General features: G+C 39.9%; 1 protein-coding gene across 2 annotated transcripts in view; it reads right to left on the reverse strand.

Moving 5' to 3' along the window:
* LRP5 (LDL receptor related protein 5) overlaps nt 1-24661 on the reverse strand; it is a 168685-nt gene that overhangs the window by 80744 nt on the left and 63280 nt on the right. For both annotated transcript variants that reach the window (XM_085298442.1, XM_085298441.1), the window contains exons 6-7: nt 1505-1901; nt 759-930 (exon numbers count right to left, since the gene is read on the reverse strand). In XM_085298442.1, the coding sequence (XP_085154568.1) occupies nt 759-930; nt 1505-1901 (569 nt within the window). The remainder of the gene's footprint in view (nt 1-758; nt 931-1504; nt 1902-24661) is intronic.

Below are 24661 nucleotides of genomic sequence, written 5' to 3' on the forward strand. Positions count from 1 at the left end.
TAGATAGATGGGATAAACATACCGCATTTTTAAAATATTTCTTCCCAAAGAAAGGGGGGCACAAGGGAATCACACCATTTTCTATCAGACGTTCTATCAACAATTAAGAAATATTAAATATTCTCATAAATGTTTATACAACACTGTGAGGAGGATTCCTCCTCCACAAATTCAGAGGTAGAATGCTACACTGTTTTCAAAGCAGGCAGAATAGATTTTCCAGTGCTACAGTACATGAAAAATGACTTCTCTTCTATGTGTCTGGATACCATATAATCCACTGAGGTCGGGAAATACAGCTCTTTAGGGCCTCCATATCCATTTTCTCCTGTACACAAACCTTGATTCATGCCTTTTGCATGCAGCAATTTCAGATACTAGCGCCAAGCACCACAGCCTAGTCAAAACACCATTTAAATAGGTTCTACCTGAGTATCCCAATTTGTTGCAAAAGCATCAGATAAAACGTGAGATTTCAAGTAATTAAATTATACTTAGTACTAGTGCAGGAGTATTACCTTTTCCAGTGCTTATCCAATGACATAACAAATGTAACATTTGTCGCAAAAGTTTTCTGAGTCAGGAGAATTAAGGTGCTTCCCTTCTTCTCAAATGTCTTCTATTGTTAACTATAATATTCAGATTAATTGGACAATAAGCTTCTCAAAAAATGGATAAATAGATCCAAGACTTAAACTTGAGCAAAGGAACAGTGCTTTTTTTCTAAGAATGTACACACCTATTGCTATATTACTCACCTCAATTTTATCTGTTTTTGCATCTCCCCAGTAAAGTTTGTCTTCCTCAAGATCCAATGCCAAGCCATTAGGCCAACCCAGAGACGTATTCACCAGAACTCTCCTCTCTGAGCCATCCAGATAAGCACATTCTATCTTTGGACTTTCACCCCAGTCTGTCCAATACATGTAGCTGCAAAGAAAAGGAGAGAAAAAGTCAATGCAAATAGCTGAAAGAAAAAAAAAAAAAAAAGCCTATCAAGACTTGTTCCACTTTTGAAAGAACTTGCTCACTTTCTGTTCTCCAGGCTGGATCCTGAAGCAGCAAACAACCTATTCTAACCATAACCAGTGATGTCAATCTAAGATCTGAGGTTTAAACAAAATCAAACTAGTAAAAATGTGCAGGAGCCCAGTTCTTTGATAGTTATGTTGATAGTATTAGAGATGCAGGGAAAAAAAAAAAAAAAAAAAAAAAAAAAAAAAAAAAAAAAAAAAAAAAAGATGTTGAAATTAAAGCAAACAGGTGCTTTACTGTGCAATGCACAGTGATGACGATGAACATTACACTTAGCAGTCACCATCTATATATATAGTGCTAAAGGGGTTCTGGCAGAATAAAAGGAACACTTGACAACTAATGTACACACCATCTAATAGTTTGCAGATTTTTATAAGTTTCTGGAGACCAAAACCAGGACCCTAAGACCTGCCACAGCTCTGTCATTAAAAATAAAAATAGAAAAAATAAAAAGACCCCCACTTACCCCATTACAGGATTGAGCACTATTGCTCGAGGCTCATCTAGGTTTTCCGAGATAAGGATCTTTCTTGATGTTCCATTCAAGCGGGTCACTTCAATGCGGTCTGTTCCTGTGTCAGTCCAGTACAGATTCCGTGCCACCCAGTCCACGGCAATACCATCTGGATGGTTGATTTCTGTGGTTACCAAAGTCTGAGCTCCAGAGCCATCAAGGTAGGCCCGACGAATTGCCCGGACATCATCATCAGTCCAGTAGATGTAGCCCTCCACAGGATCATAGTCTATGGCAATCGCATGTCTGATATTGTCTATCTGCAGAATAATGTCAGTGAAATCTGGCATATCCAGGGAGATCCTTCTCAAGTCAGTCCTTCTAGCAAGTAGCAAGACTTCTTCAGCACCTGGGGGAGGAAAAAAACAAAACAAAACAAAAAAAGCAAAACAAACACACGTAGTATCTCTCACTCTCTCTTTTTTTTTTTTTAATTCCATGTCAGTAACAAAGTTTTTACTATTGATGTGAACACTTTAGTACAGCACAGCGAGCTGTGAATTACCACTCTCAGTTTAATAGGAGATTTATCTCAAAACATGGACATCCAGCTTTCCTTGAAATAAAGGCTTGTCCTTTATAGCAGGGAGTCATTCCTAATCAGTTCCTCTCAACAAGCTACCTTCATTGACACATTTATTTCACAATGACAGCATCTTTATCCCAGACTGCTTACCTATTACAGAACATAGCATGCACCTAGGTAGTTAACTGGGGACAACCGATTCACTTTAAATCAGCAACCTTCCTTTACTCAGGTTAAATTTGACATGCAGATGGGTTCTCAGGGAGCACACGGGTTCTCAGGGAGCACACCAACAACCAGCTCAAATGGGCTTTGACTAATGCAGAGGTGCAGCCTGCAGACAGTAAGCTCCAACTTTCAACTTGTACCACAAACTACTCATTCTCCAGTTAAAAATAAATAAATAAAAAAATAAAATAATAAAAAAAAAAGCTGCACAGCTGTAGCTGTTGCCTCCACAGGTGAAACAGTGCTAGTAGGAAATGTTGTGCTGATCCAAGTCTAATCAAGTTTCCAAACCAATATTCATAGTCATCCTTGAAAAAAGCTGCTAGCATCAAATCCTGTCCTTCCTCTCACCATCTCTCCAAGTAAGCAAGAATCACATTTTTTAAAATCTGTTATATATAGTGGGTTTATCCGTTGTGAGTACTTTATCCATTGTCAAGAAAGATATAACAGGGAAAAAAAAAATACAAAATGTTAGATTACACCAGGCTGAAGGCAAAACAATGCCATTCTCTTTATTAGCATCAACCAAAGAAAGTAATTTGGTGGGTTGTTACCAGACATTTAATATGTTGTATAAAATTCCCCAGCTCAGCCAACCTCCTCACTAGCTGTATGAGCACATTAGACATGGTTTTCACACAAAAGCACTCTGTAAGAAATCACAGGAGTAACTACAAGAGTATTTCATAAATAAATTACATCAATGATTTGTTCCAGACAATCTAATGAGAAAGCTAGTTGCAAGTACATCTCATCTGCCTAAAACTGATGCAGAAGTAACTCTGAGGCAAGAAGATATTTCTTGTCTTTCCCCTCCTCCTCCTTCCAATTGCAGAGTTTCATTGCTGGTGAAAGGGGTGGGAAAAGAAAAGAAAAGAAAAACAAACAAATAACCCCAGAGCACATTTTAAGGACTAATGGAGTCTTCGGTGTTGTCTTACTGGCAACTTCTTTTATTGGTTAGAAGACAAAAATAATCCAGTTGCTTAACACATTTCCCCCCCCCACTCACCCATGCATACTGCCATTCAAAAACAGAACTAAGGGAAAGGATATCTGTCTTAATCCATCATTAAATCATGTATTTAATCCATCATTAAATCAGTGCTGTGGAGTTTGAAAATTGACAAGGTAATTTTTATGGTTTAGTAATGGTTCAAAACTGAGACCGAGAACAATATCACTTGCTTCATTTCATCCAGGCAACCAAGCAGCAGCAGGAGGTGGCAGCTTTCAGTTCCCACTAATAACCTGGACTGAACGAAAACGGCCAACACGGGAACATCTTTTGAGTCCACTGAGAAAAACAGAAGTTGAAATCCTCATGAGAACATCCTTCTATGAAAAGTTTTACCTAGGCACATATAAGGAGTTCTGGAGACTCTGAAGTTTAACATATTGTGCATCAAAGCCCAATTCACATTCACTCTGAGGGGTAGATGGTACTGCTATTTGCTTTTGGGTTTGGATATTAGAGCTTAGTCTCCCAATACTATTTCCGAAGCTCTGAGAAGAAATAGTGCCCAGGTTAGAAATACAGGCTAAAAAGAAGGGAAGGACCTGGAAAAGCAGCATCTTACATCACCCAAGCAAGATTTCTACACAACACAGAAGACACAGTTTGATGGATACTTTGAGTTATCTCAAGTCACCACAGCTCCTGAATGAAGTGATGTTGCCCTTCTCCTTGCCACTGGCTGCTTACACTCACTTCTGCATCACCCTTCTCAAGTGCAAGTACAACAGGTAGCATGGCTATGTGTTGCAAATCACACCAAAGAGCCGATGTGAACAAAACTCAGCAGAAATAAAACCATCAGCACTAGTTTTAGTTTGCAGCCAGACCAGTTCACTGCAGAGCTCCATAAACATGTGTGCTGGCAGGGGTAGAGCCTCCAGCAAGAACGCTGCTTCCACAGTCAACACTAGCTGACGACATTTGATTTCCAGAGCATCAGTTGCACCAGCAAACTTTGAGGGAAGGCTCAGGCAGAAGGAAAGCAACAACTGAGAGCACAAAAACCACGCGGGGGGGGRAGAAGGGGGAGGAAATGGGAGAGGGAGAGGCCACATGTCCTATGCCTATGCAAGAGTGCATCAAATTCCCTTAAAACAGATTTTCTAACTTCAAAGACTGCAAAATAAAAATGTTTTTTCCAGGAAGAGTTTCTTATGCTTGAAAATTCTTATCACTTCTTCAGACATATCAAAACCAGTAACTTGTTGCTCAAGTTGAGAGGGAACAGTCCCAGGTGACCAGGCAACCTCTAAGCTTCCTTTTCCCACYGTCCCCTTAGGGAAACACAGGAGTGTTTCGTTTTTTCAGTTTCCTTTCTGTTAAGGGAGTAACTGGTCAACAGTCATTAGAAGGCACTTCCAGCAAAAGTATTCATTTTTAAAAGCTTTATGAATCTCCTGGAAAGAAACACTTTCAACTAAATAAAAACAACAGAATGCCTGGATGTTATTTGATATTTTACATCATGTTTAGAAATGGTGCGTATTCCTTTTGAACAGGGAAAATGAATCAATCAACTGTTTTGTTAAAAAAGACTGATGGATAAAAATCTAATATAAAGTTTATACCTCCTTTTTTTACTGTGCTTCTTAGCTAAATGCATAGCCAGAGATATCATCTTTAAAGGATTAACTACACCTAATGGCAAGCGGCATAAAAGAAAGGTAACACTATCAGCTATTTTGGAGTACATCAAATGCAAGACAAGTATTTTTAAACAGGCAAAAGGCTGAACCTAGTAAAGTATTTTAAAAAGCTATCTGGGAACAAAAGAAGTCCCTACCTTGTGATTCTGTTTCCTCTCTACATCAAAAATTTCCCCATAAACAGTACGTCTGGGCTATGCTGACATCTCCAAAGTTGGGTTAGAAAACAGGTGAAACGAACAGCTATGTTCCTTTCCAACAGTATGTAGAAAATGAACATAAACAGAAAGAAACGATCTTCAACATAGCAAAAGCATCACATTCAAAATTGACATACAATGCTGTGTTAAAGAAAGGACTTTGTGGAGCCTGTTCAAATAGAAAGGTTTTTAGATCTGATTTGTTTCATTAACTTTTTTGTATTGCAGTTGTGTTAGAAGTACTTGGTTGGTTTCAGGTCCCACAATGCTAAACAAACTTTTTTTTTTCCTGACAGCACCATCTCCAAATTACTCACAGTACCAGCAGACATGACAAAGCAAAGGAAGAAAACCACTTGCATGTGCAAGTGGTTTGTTCAGACCATGTTAACTTGACAACAGCAGAAATGAAAAGGAACCCAAGTTACCCAAATCCTACGTATTACCTGAAATAGTACAGGTACCCCACCATCATATCGTTTCTTTACGGTAGAAATTTCCAAAAGGTGCTATTTTTTAATACATCAAGAAATCAAAAGCACACAGAAAGCATTTTATATTCTAATGAAAATTAAAATTTTACCTTAACAGCCAGAAGAAAAAAGCCAACATTAGAGATAACATGTGCAGACCGGGACCCTGATCTGTAACTGCAGAAGTCAGAGAGCAAGCTACAACAGCATAGCTACAGCAGAAAGAAATGCCTAATGCAATTAAATTAAATGTTTTGCTTCTACACTTCTGTACAGAATCACTCGTTTCTGGGACTCAAAGTAAAATGTTATGTTTAGTCCAAGTTATGCAAAGATTCAGGCCTCAAAAATCAATATGGAAAGGAGGATGTGTTTGGTCACCAAAATGTTCTGTCAGAAGAGTAGAGAGATTTATTTTTTGTTCAATTGTCTCAAAAAGTGAGTAGCCCTGCAGCTGTTCAGTTACCCACAGTGCTCCGTTTCATATTCAGCTAAATGTTTTGATTTCCAGTATATTAACACATCTGCAATCACAACCTTAACATTGAAGTAAATGTAACTTGAAGCAGAGGAGCGCCAAATACACGCTTGCAAACTGATAATGCAGCAATTACCAATATTATATGTGTTTCAAAGACGACAGCATTATAAGTATCATTGCACAGGAACAGACAGATAAGAATCAAATGCATATGTTTTGCCTCTTCACACAATGGATTGGCTCACTGTGAACAAGGTCGGGCTTGAATGCAGTAGAAGGAGGAACTGAGAGGTGAAAGCCTAAGGCCTAAATTACGTCTATAGATGCTGGCTGGACAACAGGCTGAAAGACAYTGTTAATATCCCCCTAAAAATCCACAAATACCACCAATGTAGCCTTCAATTTCTCAGAGCGGCAATAATCAGACTCAATTTTATCTCATCTAGCTTTGTCATCTGTACCTCTGTGCATATGAACACACATGCACTTGTGCAGAAAATGATATTTTAACCAGAGAGAGTAGTAACAYGGGAGTCATTATCCCTTGAGAAGCAATTCCGCAATACCTACWACCTTCTTGCARAGGAAAACATAACCCTGCTTCTGTCCTATTCAGCAGCTGAGGCTTGCTCTGCAGGCACATCCTATTGTAGAAATAGAAAATAYTGGGRAAAAAAAAAACAAAAATATTTCATTCCAGTTGAAAATTTTGACAGTTTATCGGTAGTTGAACTGAATGCTTCTTGGAAAATGATTACAATTTCTATCATACCTTTAACTGAAACCCATGTGGAAAAGAAATAATCAGGGGAACAAACTACTTGGTTGACTTAAAGTTGTGGCTGCTGGGCAATTTCTRCTTCAGAGATCCATCTACTTCTAACAACAACCAGTTTCTTGACAGCCCATATATCTAAATCTTTAGACATTAAAAGACATGTGAACAGAAAAAAAGTTATCACAGCATGTCTCATTAAGTCTGCCCCACTATTTGAAGGTTTGTAAAAAGATCATTATTGTGGCCAGTTTTGTGACAGGTGCAAAAATATTGGCTTGTATCACAATGCAGCCAGAAATCACAGTTACATGCATATATTTGCCTATATTATCATTTTACTTTATTATTTCTGCAAGGAAAAAGAAAAAAGAGTTGAAGATGGCACCAGACTGAGTACAGCACTAAAAAATGAGAACCTATCTGAGCACTGTCATCGCTTCGCTCTGCRAACCTGGACAAACACGCTTCTCTGGCTCATTTAGTTTTATCTCTACCATGAAACCATTTTGATTATTAATGTTGGTAGAATGTTACAGAAGAGTTATGCTGTGACATGTCTAGTATAATATTAAATATAGTCTGTCTAATATAGCTTGCTATTTACCTAGTACTAAAATGTTCTACAGCCTTTATTTAATTCAACTAATCTTCAAAAACCCCACTCATAGCARTCACTTTCTTAATCATATGATCAGGAGGTTCCCAGTAGAATTACTATCTATTAAAACATGGTCACATATAACACATCTCAATGAACAAGAGCCTTTTTTTAAWTTTTTTTTTCCTTTTAGGGAATGCAAATTATTCTAAGTGCTACAGCATCACAACTGCAGCAACCAAACACTCCTGCAGAAGTTTACATAGTCTTCTATGCCAACTAGAAATTAGGTGCTTCTAAAATCTCCATTTAGAAAGTATTTTAAAAGGCCAAAAACTGTTGTTTTATTTTCTCAACTGGTTTAAATTTTGAAATGTTTATTTTTCTCTAGTTTGTTTTTTTGTTGTTTTTTTTAAACTCCCCCAAAGCTTACTGCAGACCTTCCACAGAATGTTTGAGTAGGTTTAATAGCCATATAAGCCCATGAACTGTTCAGGTTAACATGCAGAACCAATGCTAACAATATCTGAATCTAAAAAACAAACAGAACAGAAAACAACATAATACAGTTCAAGAAAGTTAATTCTTACTCTCTGAAGACTATATTCTCTCTTTGCAATCAAGAAATCCTATAGAAACAGTTTAAGAGACTTTTTTTTGTTTGTACRTGTGACACTTTCCTCCCATACCTAGTAATCCATTTCTTTTAATACTCACGTTAGGTACAGTGTTTGCTGTGATTTTGTTGTTTTGTACTCTCATTATTAAAAATTCATGCTTCAGTGCTGAAAACAGCAGCTGTATTCTATTTGCAAAATTAACTCCAATCAGAGCTGACAGCAACGAAGCAAGCCATCTCACCAGCTTGACAAGAGCCTTTTTTGTCTTCCCTTGGCCCACTTCACATTTGACAAGTGACAAGACATCTATAATACAGTAACAAATGCTCCAATTTATTCACCCAACCTAAACAAATGTAGACTGGAGTGGTTGCCTTTGCTAATCCATGCCAGAAAATGCCATGCTATTCCTTTCCCATTTGTCTGTCTGCTAATCAGGCTAGAACAATGCTCTATTGTGGGATTCTCTTCCCCCAATTTTGTGTATGCGCATGTGCATGCATCTGCATGTATATGCTCAGTCTACTTACAGGCAACTGTTTGGAATCACTATTTTTGTGGGGAAAAATCTGATGAACTGTAGAAATGGTTGAGCTTTCAGTGCTTCTCCAAGGAACAAAACAGTAGGCACTTTTTGAAAACAATGCATTAAAAATACTTTGACTATAGGCAACATTTACAAGCTGCTTGAGTATAGCTATCTCAGCACTCTTAAYAGACTAAACAGATTTATCAGAAAAGTGACAGATTTTGTTAGTTGCAGTAATTTAGTGAGTTATCTGGCTAAGTTTCAGAGTATGGCAAAAAGGAGAGAGAAGGCAGGGGAGAAAGTGGGGGAAAGAGAACTTCATTATTCTGGATGGAGTATATGCAACATGGGAAATGTTGCCACGTTGCTTAATAATCTTGCCAATATTCAAAACAATTACAACACCTCACGCAAGCATTTAGCATTAGCYATGCTTCACAGGAAGAATGATGTAACGATACTCACTACAAGAGGTTCAAATCTGGTACAAAGATCATTCAGTAAAACCCCATGCCTGTAATTCAGCTTCCATAGAAAACACAAATACTTAAGGAGCTGAAACAAACTGTGGTGATATCTGAAGATAAATGGAAATTCTTTTTATGTGTTCTCCTTGATTTTGGCACCTTAGCAGAACCACTTGCAACACTAACAATACTAAGTATCCTAGTTCAGTTCTTGATTTATCTTCCAGTCTGAGAGGAAGAGAGCATAGCTTCACGCTGCAGTGGCGATGGGTCTGGTTTGGGAAAAGCAAGGAACGTACTCTCCGACTTGATGCTGTGGCCTGGGAAGAGCCTGTAATGCACATCAAGTTTACCAACTGAAACAGAGTTGCAGATGGTGGGAATAGGCAACCAACAAAACAGAAATAGGAAAGGTTTATTTCAGAGAATGTTTTGTGTGCCCTCATTCAGATAGAGCTTGATTTAATTGAAAGGTAAGTAGGCACAAGGAAAACTAACACTTATGAAAAGAAAGGAAATACCAGAACACACACGTAACTCAAATTACATCATATCTGTCCGCATGCTACAGTGAAAAGCTACTGTCCACTGCTTCTTCCATTATGTCTGTAGCAGACTTCTAACAGTTACTTTCCCTGAATCAGGGGRCAGGGGGATAAAGTTTCAGAAAAGCTATGACACATGTTCACACGGCCACTGGCAGCAGGGGGAAAGCAATCCTCAAACAGAATATTAATTAAACTTTATTGCTGATAATATCATTAACACAAAACAGCTGACTAAGCTGAAAGTAAAGTTTATCTTCCAGAGGAAGCTGTTGCAACACAAATGACAGTTACCCTACTCTAGTGGTCTTAATATTATGACAGGATTGAGGTTCTGTAAAGCAACTTAAGTTTGCACATATCCAATCTTACACTTGCAGGCATAAAACTTCATTAAGTTACTACTGACAGAGGACTAGATAATTCTCACAAAGACTTATTCAAACTAGCAGTATTATATCAGCCATAACCGCATAGTAGCGACCAGAATCAAAGATCAGCACAACTGGCCATTGCTCTACCAAGCAAACAATTTGCATTTTTACAGAGACTTTGTCCGAAGACCTCAAGGAACCTGAATAATTAAATCTTATCTGCTATCCTGAGGTCTGACTATCTATACTATATGTGTGGCATACCTGAATGTTCACAAATATCTTAGTCCCAGCAACTATTTTTCATTTGCAAAAAAGTTAACATGCCTTTGCACAGAAGTCTCAGTAACAGCTCCTAACAACCCACAGGAAAAAGWATAGGCCAAGTAGTCTGTCAAGAATCCCCACTGCCAGAAAAAGGGTACACTGGTATTTCCTTGGAAAGCATGGACTCAAAAGTTGTAAATCATCTATTCTGTGCTGGAGAAATACAATTCTATTGGCTCAGGGTATGAAATCACTGCCCTCTGAAGCGGCTCAGCCATTTTTCCACCTAGTTTCTGCTAAAGAGAGTTTTGCTGGTACACCTTCAGATATACAGTCAAACAAAAATCCATTAAAATCCATCAAGGCACATAATGAACACATTTTTGAATACTGAACAGAAAGAGAATGGTTTTACTACAATCCCAATTCTCGAGTTCCAGTCCCATGTGTTTCCAACTCACTATGAGACCCTGTACATATTAGTTTCTCTGTACTGTAGTTTCTTCTTCTACAAAAACAGGAATAAACACTTTATATCCCACAAGCCCCCTCTGAGGTTAATAGCTGTACCATCCTTTGAAGTTCAAGTGTTAATTATTATGTTCCAAATATTATGGAGCCACAGAAAATTCAATTCTGAGCTAACACCATCATCTGTCCAAAGGGTAAACATCATGGGAAAAGTTATAAACAACTGTAAATTGAGGTTGGCAAAGCTAGGGAGTGTCTCAACTTTATGCTGCAGTAAAATAAGGAGCTTTGCCAAGAGCATTTTAAGATGCAGACTACAGCAGCTTAGCAAGTTACCACTGAGTCTTGGGAACTTTTCCTGTCTATGTACTCAGCCCATGGTGAATGCAAGATAACAAAGTTTACCTGTACACCTTGTCAGTGCAGACTTAGGGTGTGGTTCCATGTCAGCATAAAAGCAATTCAGAGATTCAACACTGCTGAAGAGAGCATTGCTTTTTCCACAGACATGCAGAGTTAGTTAGCATCTCTCAGCAAACACAGTAACTAGATGCGTTTAAAAAGCCAAGAAAGCAGTCAATCTGAAACATGCACCAAGACTGAAAAGACAATTTCATTCAATACTCCCATAAACTTGCTGAAAACAGAGCTAGATAACGACATTCCTTATAGCATTAGAAAACATGGCTTTTATCCAATGATTTTTTTTAAGACAGCTATTTCCGTAAGAGGTTATTTCATTTTTTGCTACACATATTACTGCCCATTTAGAAGGATAACAGTTGCTACAAGGCAAAAGTAATGTAACCTTTTCATACAGAACAAATAAAACTATAAACATGGTTTATGGAGCAAGGGAAAAAAGGCTCATGATAAACAAGACCTACAAATGAATGAAAAAATACTCAAGAAATTTTTATGAAATGCAATAGAAATAGAGGAGGAAAAACACCTATGTTTTACTTTACACATACAGTCATGATTCACTACTAGCAAATAAATAGAAGGTTTTTCCATCGTTCTGATTCTGACACATACAGAAGTAACAATTTAATAAAAATGGAGAGAAAAATCACCCTTGGCAAAAAGAACGTGCAAGCAGCTTARGACAAGCAAGTTAAGGAATCTACATCAAAAAGGGTGGCTTAATGGCCTATTCATTGGCTTCTTACTTACAGAGTAACCTTTAGACTTCCTAGACAGTAAAAGCAATCCAGCAATGGCTAGCTGATCGTTTCTGGAATTTTGCAAGCGCATTTCAGTGAAACATAGTTCTAYACAGAGTATTTCTTACCGATCACATTACATTCTAATGCAGTGTTTTAGTGCTAAAGAAACAAGAGAATGCATCTGGAGTGGGCAGTATTGCATGGCAAACACTGGTCCAGAGGCAGCGAGTGAAATGCTGTTTCTCCATTCAGCATGCAGCCTATGACATCTCACTTGCATAGCCTCACATTTGGGTCATTCTCCACCTGCAGTTATCAGTGTATCTGCACTACCTTGTACACCTGATCCAAACTTCCATTCTGGTCTCGCACAAAACACCCAAAGAGGAGGCCTTTGAACAGATCATCTGTTTTGGGGCAAAATAACACACCAATAGGATTTTGAAACTAGTGTTACTGCTGGCATTTAGGGAGATGCCAATTACACAAAATCCTCCTTCAGAAGATGAAAAATTGTATCACACTTTTCTGAAGAAGTCACCACTCAGTCTAACACAGTGAACAGTGAACTTAGCAAAGGAAGCATAATAAACCATTGGGAGTGCAGTTGGGAGAGGGGGGATGAGAAAAAGACCTCCAGAACTTCAGGATGAGAATTGCTTTCTGTTAATCAGACACCAAGCATAGGACTAAAGACACCAAAGAAGTCAAAGTATCTTCTTACAAGAAAATTGGGGTTTTCCACTGTTATATTTCAAACACAGGTACGGACAGCGGTGGGGGGCAACGCAGCCATGCAGGCAGCAGTCAAAGCACCTCTAGGAATAAGAGAAAATAAGATCTTTCTTTTTGTTTTTTCGCTTGTTTTCCCCATGTTAAATGGAGTAATATATGAGTGCTCCTTCTCAATATAACCAAAAATCAGGGTTAGAAATCAATTCAAAGCTTATCTATCAATATGTGAGATTTCTCTTCCAGCATCTTCCAAGTGTTAGAAGACTCCTGACAGTTATTTTATGTTATTCATACAATGCCAGCAGCAGCTTTCTCAGGTACAATTATCCCAAATGACAAATGATTCCCTAATCCTTCCCTTTCACAAAGAGGCAGTTCATCTCTAATTAGCAGTTGATATACTTAATCAAAAAGTCTGGCTTTGTCTGTATTGCTTCTCTTTATTACTCAGAAAGAGATGTATTAGCAAAGGACCTTCTCTGATGGTAGTCATAAAAGTTAAATTGCATGAGGAGAAATACTTTACAATGAAGGTGTTTGTCCATCTGCTTTTCTTGCTGGGAGACTTCATTGCTCAAATAAGTTCATGGCTGCTCAGCCAAAGAACTACACAAGCCATATTTTTAAAACGTATAATGTGTACCAAGAAACACACAGGAGATATACGACACTTGAGAATATTATCCAGCCTCGATCAAYTGCTTCAACAACAGGATCAGGGATTAAAAAAAAAGGGGGGGGGGGGGAAGAAGTTGACTCTTCAAATGCCAGAAACTACTGCCTTCTTCCCCAACAGATTTTTCTTTTGAGAAAACAGAATTTCATAGTTCATTTGAGAAAAGGGGTCCTGCCTTCCCAGCAGAAACTCAGCAGCTCCTACCATCACATAAGATTCACTGAATAGTCAAAGGTCTCCCAGTTTCAAGTGGGTAACAGTTGCTTTCAGCTGGAAAAACATTTCTCCAGTGTGTTGAGGTCAACATGCCATTTGTCCCAAATGACCACTTATGTTCTGACACACCAAGGACAAGATTCAGCAAAGGCAGCTAGCCATTTTAACATCTAGCCTGAAATATCTTAAAGGAACCAGATTTCTAGGAAGTACTCATAACCCACTGGAAGAGGGAAGAAATTCTCTTCAGAGAATCACAGAATGGTTGAGGTTGGAAGGGRCCTCTGGAGATCATCTAGTCCAACCTCCCTGCTCAGCAGGGTCACCTAGAGCATGTTAGACAGGGTTGCATCCAGGCAGGCTTTGAAGATCTCCAGAGAAGGAGACTCCACAACCTCTCTGGGCAACCTGTGCCAGTGCTCCGTCACTCTCACAGGGAAGAAATTCCCCCTCACGATCAGGCAGAACTTCCTGTGGTTCAGTTTCTGCCCATTGCCTCTTGTCCTGTTGCATGGGATTATTGAAGAGAGTCATTGCTACTTATAAAACAAATCTCACCACTGATAACCTGAAAGAAACAACAAACAGCGTTTTCTCATTCTGAAAATAAGAGTAGCTTTTTGTTTGTTTGTTTGTTTGTTTGTTTGTTTGACTCACAACATGCAAAAAGTTAAGGACATGACAACTACTTTCATGCAGGCATTGAGGAATACCCACACCAACACACAGTCACAGCTTACCTTCTGCTCCCCAAGCAATGTAAAACTTACAGGTTTTACAGATCCCTTCTCTACAGGTAGATTCGCCAGGCTAAAGAAGTCACCTATGTAACTGAGAAATCAGGCATCTATCTCAATCTCAAACCTGCCAGCTGTGTCAGGAGGCCAACTACAGTTAAATACTACCTGTGACATACAAACACTCCAAGCCTCTTCACTTCAGCATTTATTGTGCACAGTGTTTCTTTTTGAAACATTCATACTTAATTTCTAAGCCAATTTCTTCCACGATAGTAAAGATGATTCTCTTTCATTCTAGATCAAGCAACAAATTTAAAATTTAAAACAACAACAAACACTTTAGTGTTATCAAAGGACATTACAAACTATCCAGAGAAGAACTTGGACACAATCCCTGGTCCCAAGGAAACTTGTAAGTCTCAGTGAAACTGGTCTCAGTAGGGTCAAGCTCTCCTCTCCTTGGCAAAACAGACAAAACTTATTTCAAGGTATTTGACTAAAGTTAAATTCATCTCCAAATTATCTCTAGGTTAAGAATGAGAGATGTAAACTCAAAATGGTTCTGTACATATCTTTCATGATGATACATAAATATATACAAAAGCACCTGAGAACGGGGATCCAGGAAAAAATGAAACATCAGAGAATGGGGGTAGGGTGAAGTCAGCATCAAAAATAGTGTCATTTATCTATTTAAGGGCCCAATCACACACTCAAGATTGTATCAGAGCATCTTCTATATCTATATAGAATATACAGATATATATAGGCRGAGGAGCCTACAAGGAAGGGTGTCCTGCTGGACCTTGTCCTTACCAACAGAGAGGGACTGGTTAGTGATGTGAAGGTTGGGGGCAGCCTTGGCTGCAGTGACCACGGGATGGTGGAGTTCAGGATCCGGCAGGAAAGAAGTAAGGCAACAAGCAGGATTGCAACCTTGGACTTCAGGAGAGCGGACTTCGGGCTCTTCAGAGAYCTACTTGGAGGAATCTCATGGGTTAAGGCCCTAGAAGGAAGGGGAGTCCAGGAGAGCTGGCTAATACTCAAACATCACTTCCTCCAAGGTCAAGAGCAGTGCATCCCTATGAGTAAGAAGGGCACTAAAAAGGGGCAGCAGACCTGCATGGGTGAGCAAGGAGCTGCTGGCCAAATTCAGACAGAAGAAGAAAATACACAGAATGTGGAAGAGGGGACAGGCTATTTGGGAGGATTATAGGAATGCTGTCAGAGTATATAGAGATGCTGCGAGGAAGGCTAAGGCCCATTTGGAGTTGAGTCTCGCAAGGGATGTCAAGGACAACAGGAAGGGCTTCTTCAAATACATCAGCAGCARSAGGAGGACTAGGGAAAATGTGGGCCTGCTACTAAATGGGGCGGTGGCCCAGGTGACAGAGGATACAGAGAAAGCAGAATTACCRAATGCCTTCTTTGCTTCAGTCTTCACTGCTAAGGGCAGCCCTCAAGAATCCCAGAGCCTGGAGATGAGAGAGAAAGTCCAGAGAAGGGAAGACTTCCCTTTGGTTGAGGAGGATTGGGTTAGAGACCTCCTGGGCAAACCTGACCTCCACAAATCCGTAGGTCCTGATGGGATGCACCCACGGGTACTGAGGGAGCTGACGGATGTTGTTGCCAGGCCGCTCTCCGTCATCTTTGAAAGGTCTTGGAGAACTGGAGAGGTGCCTGAGGACTGGAAGAAAGTCAATGCCACTCCTGTCTTCAAGAAAGGCAAGGAGGACGACCCAGGCAACTATARGCCAGTCAGCCTCACCTCCATCCCTGGAAAGGTGATGGAACAGCTTGTTCTGGATGTCATCTCCAGACATATGGAGGAAAAGAAGGTGATCAGGAGTAGCCAGCATGGATTCACCAAGCGGAAATCCTGCTTGACCAATCTGGTAGCCTTCTATGATGGCATGACTGGCTGGGTAGATGAGGGGAGAGCAGTGGACGTTGTGTACCTTGACTTCAGCAAGGCTTTTGACACTGTCTCCCATAACATCCTCCTAGGCAAGGTCAGGAAGCGTGCGTTAGGCAAGYGGACAGTGAGGTGGATTGAGAACTGGCTAGAAGGCAGAACTCAGAGGGTCGTCATCAGTGGCATGGAGTCCAGTTGGAGGCCTGTGGCTAGTGGAGCTCCCCAGGGCCCAAGTACTGGGCCCCACCCATCCTGTTCTACTTTTTCATCAATGGCCTGGATGAGGGGACAGAGTGCCTCCTCCGCAAGTTTGCTGATGATACCAAGCTGGGAGGAGTGGCTGATACACCTGAGGGCTGTTCTGCCACTCAGAGAGACCTGGACAGGCTGAGAGCTGGGAGGAGAGGAACCTCGTGAGGTTCAACAAGGGCAAGTGCAGAGTCCTGCACCTAGGGAGGAATAACCCTAGGCACCAGTACAAGCTGGGGGCTGACCTTCTGGAGAGCAGCTCTGCAGAGAAAGACCTGGGAGTGCTGGTGGATGACAAGTTGACCATGAGGCAGCAAGGTGCCCTTGCAGCCAGGAAGGCCAACGGTATCCTGGGGTGCATTAGGAAGAGTGTTGCCAGCAGGTCGAGGGAGGTGATCCTGCCCCTCTCCTCAGCCCTGGKGAGGCCTCATCTCGAGTCCTGTGTCCACTTCTGGGCTCCTCAGTATGAGAGAGACATGGAGCTACTGGAGAGAGTCCAGCASAGGGCTACAAAGATGATCAGAGGGCTGGAGCACCTGCCCTATGAGGAACAGCTGTGAGAGCTGGGCCTGTTTATCCTGGAGAAGAGAAGCCTGAGGGGGGATCTTATCAATGTGTACAAGTACCTGAAGGGAGGGTGTCAAGGGGACGAGGACAAACTCTTTTCAGTTGCCCCGTGTGACAAGACAAGAGGCAATGGGCASAAACTGAACCACAGGAAGTTCTGCCTGATCGTGAGGGGGAGTTTCTTCACTGTGAGAGTGACGGAGCACTGGCACAGGTTGCCCAGAGAGGTTGTGGAGTCTCCTTCTCTGGAGATACTCAAGGCCCACCTGGACACGACCCTGTCTAACATGCTCTAGGTGACCCTGCTGAGCAGGGAGGTTGGACTAGATGATCTCCAGAGGTCCCTTCCAACCTTACCGATTCTATGATTCAGCTGCAGTTACCAAAAGGATCTGTGCATTCAAGGGATGTAAATACTCATATTCCCTTTATTTCTGCCTTATGTGTCCCCCTCTGTTAAATCACAAACCAAATCATCAGGAGGAGGAGGAAACTTATTTATCCCCAACATATTAACTAGCTAAAATTTTCTCGCATTCCTTGGGCATAGACCTCTGATAGAAATAATCTATTATCAAGTATTTTAAGCACAGCATCAAGGTTGAAAAGCTGTTTACAGTATACAGACATTTTATTTTCCCGGTTTAGTACAATACCACAGCAAGTAGAAACTATGGTACCATTACTATACTGTTGCTTTTGCAGCCGAATTCCTTGTCATCGGTTACTGCAGAAAATAATTTACATTTTTATAGCTCAGTTGGGGATGGTTGTGCTCAGTATACTTAGATTTATACTGCAGCAGTGCTCAGAGGATTAAAATTATATACTGTAGTCGATACTTAGTGTTAGTTCCATGGATCACTCCTTTGCATAACAGCTTCAAAGTGCCAAGTACACTTTTCGGAGAGCACAGCAATCTTGGAGGTCACGAGCAAAGAGATTTCTCACACTGGTGGACATCAAGCTCTTAACAGCCTTAAAGATCAGGTCCTGARCTTAACATCAGAACATATAGCAGTCTAACAAGGAGGGGAGACTACTGGTGCAATCTATCCCCAAATGCTTCCTCCCATCAAAGACTTGCTTCAGTTGCACTTAATGTACAGTGCCACAATCTRCTGTTCATGCGGCACGCAAATACACTTGCAGCCCAACTGCTCACATGCCTTCTTATCAGCAGGCCTCTACTCCTGCTTTCAAGGACAAAAAAGCAGAGACTCAGTTTTTTTTTCCTTACACAGACAGGAAAAAAAAATGTATAAAATTAAACTTCCTAGAGATTTCAATTTAAACGATGCCTGCAGAAATACACGAAAAGGTTTTTTGTTTTGTTTTGTGAAAGTGAGCACAAAAAGTCCCTTCTCAAAGGAGATTTAAATTTAATATGACAGGAATTTAGATATAACAAATGGGTATAACATTCAGAGGAATGTTTAATTTATTAGAATTACATCCAGCCACAGCTTGCATAGGAAACAGAAACCACCTAGTACAGAATGAGCTGATAAAATAGAGGCAAAGAACTTGCTCTATTTTGGAAAGTGAAATATAGGTAAACTGCAAAATTAAACAGATAACTTTACAGAAACAAATCCCTTCCCTCCAAAACTTAGGCAAGATAAAAGATGTCACAGCTACTGATTACAAAATTTTAGTAGAACAGATTAAAAAAAACTAATGATACATAGGCCAAATAAAACAGTTATAATGAAGTTATGCCATGAGTAAGACTCTGTAGTTTTAATTGAACTATTTTACCCATATACTGCAGCAAAGTATTACACATTTTTTGAGAAACAAATATGAAATTGAAAAATGGTTTTAAAGTCTTGGGGTACACAGCTTCCAGAAAYTACGTGGATCCTGGACCAATTCTCAGCTTACATAGCTCTGCATGCCTCAACTGAAGTTAACAGCTTTATTAAAAATAAGATGAGCTGAAGTCCTAGTTTCTTCTACTCATTAAAACTGTGTAGTCAGAGTTAAAACGTGGGTGGGAGGAATACAGTTTTGAGCTTTCACTCAAAACAGTTTGTGGTATCAGCCACAGATGACAGGTTTTTAGATTCAGTAAAGTAATTTTAGTCCAAATCTGGTTGACTCATTTGGTATCATGACACCAGAAAATGATGTGCAATGAGAGTGACATCCTTTGCTGCTTAGTTTTGTATTTTCAAAGGAGGGAATTTAAGAAGCCAGAGGGACTATTTATTGGTAAACAAGAAGTCATATCCASTTTTAAGAAAAAAGATGAGGCTTTTGATGTTCGTTTAGAAGGCCTGCAGCAATAGCTCTATGCCAGCAACACTGAATACAGCAAAAAATTATGTATTTTCTAGAAATGCAAAAAACAAACAAGGAAAAAAMCCCCTAGGCTGTTGAACTCTATTTACAAAAAGGGACTCAATTTTGGAAGGATGCATACAGAGACCTATGATATGAGACTGCAATCAGGGTTTAATCACAATTAGCTGACAAGATATACCACAATCCTCTACACTTATTTGAATGTGATTAAACTGAACCACATGGCAAGCCAAAGGAGGGAAGGAAAAAGCAAGGAGAGTCATCCAACATTTTGAGACTGCACGTCTTTCTAGCAGAGCAAAGCAAATCCACTCCAAGAAAGTAGAACAAGATGGAAAGATCCTGGTTTCTATTTCGTCTGGGAATATTCACATCAAGTTGTGCAAATTATATCAAAGCTGTACCAGAGCTGTGGTCATAAATAAGATTAATTCATTCTGTTCACTGTGTACCAAGGAAAACAAGCCAAGGGAAAAGACTGCCAGAATAAAAAGCATGAGGAGGATGAAGCTGCTCATTCTTAAAAAACAAAGGAGATGACATGCAGCTATGACCTCAAAACTCTGCACTGCAAGGTTAGAAAGATTCATATGGTTTACTATTGGAGACATGATACTAACTATGTCTTCTTTCTGACAATTCAAACCACTTCTAAGTCAACAACTGAATTCACTAAATCCTACAAAGGGAATCTCAGGACGAAAGGAGAASGAACACCGTCATGAAAGGAGCCCTCACAGACAAAAAAGAAAAAGACCTGGGAATCAAAACAATTTTGTTAAAGATAAATGTGATGCTTCAACAAACAAAGAACCTCAGGGCAGTTACAAGTCAGCAAAATGACACAAGGAAGGTTCCCAAACATTTAAAATTTCTGCACTGCAGCTCACCTCTGAGAAAACTTCTGAAATAAGAAACTGAAGAGTAATTAAAGCAGGTTTACAATCTGATAACTGCATGAACAAAGAGCCAACTAGGCAGAATTACACATCCCTTTTAAATGGTAGCAACTAAGCCCTTGTTCTCTTCTCAAAGTCGCATGCCATTGCTCAAGCAGAAGTTATGGACAGCACAAATGCAGATAACGCCCTGTTGCCTTCATCAGACAGCATACAAGACAAGATCATTGTATTTTTGTCTTATGGCCTTTAAAGAAACTTGAACTTGCTACGATACACATGTCTATTTTTGCCTAAAAAGTCAGCCAGTTCTTAACCTTGCCATATGAAATTGTTAACAAAATAATCCTACCTTTCCTTTGTTGTCCCAAGCAAAAGCCAGGAGTTGCTTATTAAGAGGCAATTAAAATCCTAAAGAGGTTAGTGAAGATAAACTAACCTTCCACATGACATCAGACCTTCATATAATTAGCAAGTCTTTTGTGGAATCAGTTTCACTGAACAATGAATGCTTTTGGTTCCAATAAAATTCATATTCCATAAGACAATCAACTCCCAGCTACACTATCATTCCTCTAAAAATTCCTGTTTCAGTAGCTCCTAACTTTGTCAAGATTGCTTCTTATGGGCATCAAACTTCTTTTGCCTCATTTCTTGGAGGCTGAAAAATTTTTCATACTATTATAATTTCAAGAGCTTAAAAAAAAAGAGGAGGGAGGGAGGGAAGAGGCAAGAGAGCTTAAAAATATATATGAAGATCATCTAATCTAATGGAAGTGAAGCCCCTGTTTTGAAAAAAGAAATTTCAGAGTTCAGTCTTTCCTGGAAGTTACAAGGTCCTAACAGCAGCTCCTGCAAGGCCACTCTCCACAGGCATGTCACACTAAAAAGTCACATAATGCCTTACAGGCATTACAAATTGCGATTTGCGATGGGCAAGGTCAGGTTCAAACACAAAATTCTAAAAGAATTCTAAAATTCTGTATTKGGGCACAATAAGAAAGAGCATATTTTAAAATCAGAACAGCAGTAAAAATAGCCCAACTGCTGCTACAGCTCTGCTCAGAGACCTGCAGTATAAAAATGAAATGTCACTTTTTAGATAAAGGCTGACCAACTGGAAAAAACAGCCTTTTTTCAAATATACAAGAATGCTAGTTTTATCAGGGAGGAGGGATGTCACGTCTTTTCCCCCCATCCCCACCTCAAACAGGAAAATGGAAAGAGTGAAAGATAAAAAGGAGAAGGCAGGCATATAGAAAACTCCAAAGTTTTTAAATAGAAAATGCTTAACGTTTTTTCCTAGGCTACTTAATTCTTGTTCACAGCAACAGAAAATACTTTTGTAGAGGCAACTAGGTCAGGTTAACTTTGTTATGAGAATTATTGCCTTTTACTGACAAACACGGTGATCAATCTGCTGACCTTAACTAGCAGGTCACCCATCAGTGTGCTCTCCTCACACACACATTGCTTTCATGCATGCACTCCTGACCAAAATACAGGCTACAAAATGACCTCAGGATTGCACTAAACTTTCAAGACTCCCAGCTGTTAGTGTTACACTGATTAGGACCTATCTGCTTTCAGTATCTCCAGCCATGATTCCTTGCCCTCTTTCTGGAAAGTAGCTGTCCAACACAACTTTTAAATAATCACAAAAATCTTAGTTTGAATGCTTACTTTACTAAGGGCATAGTCAGAGGCAGCTGATTTGCATTCCAAATTTACCAGCATCTGCTTGTTGATCTGGGGGCCTCAAGCAAGCCCAGAGCATTTTCACGAAACTGCTTTAGGAAATAGCTTTGCTAAAATGGTGAGTAGATATGGGGTTGCAACCTCTTCACCCTGACTCTACAGCAGCCAGAAAAACACTCACCTTGGCTGTACCTTCAGAATAGAAGCACACTGAAAAACAAGCCTGTCAAGACTGGGAGAGGGACTGGAACCACTCTGGCAACGCCTTTCAAATATTGCACTAATCTCCCTCTGCTACTAACTCAGCTACACATGTTGGGGGCCAGGGGATGGACAGGAGAAATCAAATAACAAAAACTTCAGGCAACTGGCACTTTGTTTTCGTGCTAACCTTGTAATTACAGCCTTTTACCCCTTTTCAAGTACAAAACATGTTCTTGTACTGCAAACAGCTCTATGCAAGCAGTTCTCTGGGTACTTTATAAGTACTAGCCCATGTTGTCAGTGAACACAAAACCACACACAAACAGAGCAAAACAGAGTAATACCACAGGTCTGAAGAGAAGCAACAGCAAAGCAGCTACCTGCACAAAACAAATAGACATTTGTACTTGCACTTGATSCCAGTTGCAAACTATCCATATATACAGAGTAACTGTGTAGAACCACAAAGAAAGCAAGAGCAAGAGCACTGGAAGTCAAAATTACAGAATAAGAAACTATTCATTTATGTAGATACAATTCCCATAGGTTCAGCAAACCAGCAGTTTTATGCTTAGAATTAGAACAAAAATCCAGTTTTGGAGTTTCCATGCATAAAGACATAACTCATAACAAAGCCAATAGCAGCAGAGCCTGCCACTGAATTCTTACCTCCTTGATTACCAAGGCTCATCACCATGCAAAACACCTACTCCGCAAAGAGCTACAGAGCTCTCATATCTGAATATTCTGTATACATATGTTCTTTAGGACCCAAGAGAGCTGAAATCACTTACAAGCCTAAAGGGCTTTTCTACACAGGAATACCTACTGACAGAGCTATACAAGTAACATTACATAGCTATATTTGTACCAGTAAACTCCCCATGTGGGTACAGATTTTGAAGACTGAGAATACCTTTTCCTCCTACAGACAAATTCTTAGTACTATTTTTTCAACTCACTTACAAACCTGAAGTCAAATAAGCTGATAAGTGATTTAGTACTTTTGCACTTTTGCCCAAGCCAACAGGGAACAAAATGGAGAGGTGGTCAACACTGTTGCATCCRTAGTTCCCAACACAACTTTACTACAAAGGACTTGTGCAAAGAACAAAAAGTCAGTTCCTTGCAAACAAGGAGTTAATTAATAAGAGTGGAAAGAGAAGCACACGGATGTTGGCATAAGGTAGACAGGACCACAAAAGATGTGGAGCTTGGGAAAGAAATAATCCATAAAACTAAACCAAAAGGCCACATTCTTATGCAAAATCAGACTTCCTGTTCCCATCCCACATTTTTGCCCTCCTTTGACAGAGCACTCTTTACAAATTGTCTGGCCCGACAATAGAAAGGTGAAAGCACAGTATAAGCAGTCACTCCTGTTTGTGCTATCCGCCAAAATGCCAAAAGCAGACTGACCTTCATTCCTCACTGTCAGAAACACAAGGTCAATATGAACGTCTAAAAAGGTTGTCCTGAGCATTCAGCAATGTTTTTTAAAAGCTGTGAAAGGGAAACTTTCCAAGGCTGGAAGAAGGCAAAAGAAAGGTCTTTCAGCAGCTGCAAAAACTACCTTATAAGCCTTTCAATTGCAGCAGGATGAGCTAATGAAGCTGGCCCTTAAACCCTGGAGGTTCAGTGTTCAAATTCTGCTTCAAGTTCACAAATGAAAGCAGCCTATTATGCTTGCTCTAGAACTCAGAGGAATCAAGCCACATCAGAAAATGACTATACTCTTTGGCTAGTGTTGTGAAAATGCAACTCAGAGACAGCAGTGTCTTTCAGCACAGTGTCTTTCAGCCCGCTGGCAGAACTTTCTTCAAAACCTYACCTCCTAGAGCCTTCCAGCCACATCAGTGTTAAACCCTCATTTTCATAAGATGCATTTTTAAAATACATCTTGACTCACTGAGCTCATGGACACAAAATACACACACGGTCGTACTCATCAATTCAAGCATGCACTCTAGCTATTGTTCTCTATACAGACTTCTACTGGTAACGTGCAAGACTCACCCTCTACTTTGAGTGACAGAGAATGGCCATCTGGAATACTATTTTCTCTAGCCCAATTATATCAAGCAGCAAACTTTACAAGTTTCTTGGAATAAAGCCTTGCCTCTGTGTAAAATTAAATATAAGGCCTGAAAACCTAGACCCATCAAGAAAATTTCCCCTGTATATTACCTTGCATCTCTCTCCACAAGGAGCAGCCCAAAGGGAAAGAGAGGGATAATTAACCTTCAGCAGCAAAAGAATGAGGTTTTTAGTTTAAATACTAATTTATCATTTTACCACACAGATTACTTCTTTATAAAACTAACTGAAGCGGGGCAACCTACGGAGTTACCTCTGAAATAGCAGAGAGGGGGCATAGACTTTGACCAATTGTTCTGGCACATCTGTGTCCAGAATGTATCACAAGCAAATTGTTCTTTGAGATGCAACTGGAAAGCTACAGTTGGGTCAGTGCTACTACRTCAGTAGCTATTGGCCAATGAATGGGA

Source organism: Rhea americana, unplaced genomic scaffold (assembly GCF_003343005.1).
Source record: "Rhea americana isolate MKP2758 unplaced genomic scaffold, rheAme1 scaffold_139, whole genome shotgun sequence".
Lineage (NCBI taxonomy): Eukaryota > Metazoa > Chordata > Aves > Rheiformes > Rheidae > Rhea > Rhea americana.